This window comes from Sphaeroforma arctica, assembly GCF_001186125.1.
Source record: "Sphaeroforma arctica JP610 unplaced genomic scaffold supercont1.1020, whole genome shotgun sequence".
Lineage (NCBI taxonomy): Eukaryota > Ichthyosporea > Ichthyophonida > Sphaeroforma > Sphaeroforma arctica.
Window position 1 is genome coordinate 24156 of NW_014039538.1, and position 1729 is coordinate 25884.

The 1729-nt window shown below is 41.9% G+C and overlaps 1 protein-coding gene across 1 annotated transcript in view; it reads left to right on the top strand.

The window, feature by feature from the left end:
• The window catches only part of SARC_09705 (hypothetical protein), a gene marked incomplete at its 3' end in the record, with an annotated part of 2602 nt that extends 1156 nt beyond the window's left edge, over nt 1-1446 (top strand). The window contains exons 2-4 of the mRNA XM_014296277.1: nt 102-356; nt 656-776; nt 1309-1446. Coding sequence (XP_014151752.1) covers nt 102-356; nt 656-776; nt 1309-1446 — 514 coding nt within the window. The remainder of the gene's footprint in view (nt 1-101; nt 357-655; nt 777-1308) is intronic.
• Between the last annotated feature and the right edge of the window lie 283 nt (nt 1447-1729).

Consider the following 1729-nt stretch of genomic DNA (forward strand, 5'->3'; position numbering starts at 1 on the left):
ATAATAATATAATTAAATAGTCTCTCATAAAGCCGTGTAGATCTCGAAGCATGTGTGACTTAAAGGCCTCGTAGCTCACATCTCACTTTTACCTATTGCAGACTTAGTGTGCTTATACCCGGCGAGATCATCACCACACCGACCTGGTTTGTCCGTACCCAGGACAACGAAGATCCCGCAACTGTGTTCAGGCACATGCAGAATGATCCCTACGCACTTGCGCATTTGGGCCAAAATGCACCTGTCCTCGCCGACGCTGTCAAGGCCAATGATTTGGCCAAATTCACAGAAAATTTCAATCAGGCGATTGCGGCACAACAGAAACGCGCGGCAGATGATAAGAACATGAGGGCTCGGTATGTGGGGAGTTGGGATGAACTCGAATATGTAGTATTTTTTTGTGCATGTCTTGGTTTTTGCGAACAATCAATTCGTATGCATGTCGCGTCTACTTTATAGTTGCATGCTCGTGTATCAATGCCCTATCGGATTGCGAGAAGAGAGCTTTGGAAAGACTTTTTTTTTTCTGAGTGTTTTGAAATTCAAGATTTGTTAATCATCTTAGATTCCGTCTTCATCGATATGGCGTGTAGAGTTGCTTAGGATTAGTGTCTCTGTTCAATTGACCTAATATATTGTAGTAAAATCTTTGCAGCCTGGCACAAAATCCGAATGATACTGAGGCCAAAGCGTTCATGGATAACGTGGCGCGCCAGAAAGAAGTCGACGCAAATATGCACCATGCTATGGAGCACTACCCTGAGGCCTTCTCCCAGGTGTGTATAGTGTTAGCTTTTGTAAATATGCACCATGCTATGGAGCACTATCCCGAGGCCTTCTCTCAGATGTGTATAGTGTTCACTTTTGTAGATATGCACCATGCTATGGAGCACTATCCCGAGGCCTTCTCTCAGGTGTGTATAGTGTTAGCTTTTGTAAATATGCACCATGCTATGGAGCACTATCCCGAGGCCTTCTCGCAGGTGTGTATAGTGTTAGTTTTTGTTGTAGGCTGCAAGTACAGTATTACGCACTAGGTTTTAATGTGTTGACCTGTTTTCATCTGCAAGCCGAATTTTGCTTAATTGGTGAAAATTTGAGTAAGAGTAGTTACCAAAGCTTCTATCAATGTGTCGAGATCTTTGAATTGTACTGATTGCACCGTGTGAACAACTTCAAAGCTCTCATTCTGCTGTATGACACTAGTATTTTGGTTGTCGAATCGCGTAATCCGTGATGGAAACGATGTGCATATCGTTCATGATAGCTGATGAACTCTTCTTTTTGTGCCGTCATTTTTTCCTGTAGGTCCACATGTTGTACATACTCTGCAAGGTGAACGGTCACAGTGTGAAAGCCTTTGTAGACTCTGGCGCCCAAATGACTATCATGAACGAAGCATGTGCCAAAAGATGTGGTATTGACCGTCTTCTCGATACAAGGTGAGGCCACGTAGTTTAAAAGATGGTCTATTGAAATTTAGAGATATTCCAAGCTTTTTCAAGCTTGTGTTTCTGTTAGCACGCTCGTAGGTGCGTATACTGAATTTCCTGGTTGATACAAACCCGAACCCTGCTGTAGAGGTTTGTTCATCCGGTTATGTTGTATTGTCCAGAGGTGTACATATCTCTGGTCTCGATTTACCCTTTGCGGCAAGTATGATATATATATATATCTATATATCTATATATCTATATATATATACATGTATATATGTATATATATATAT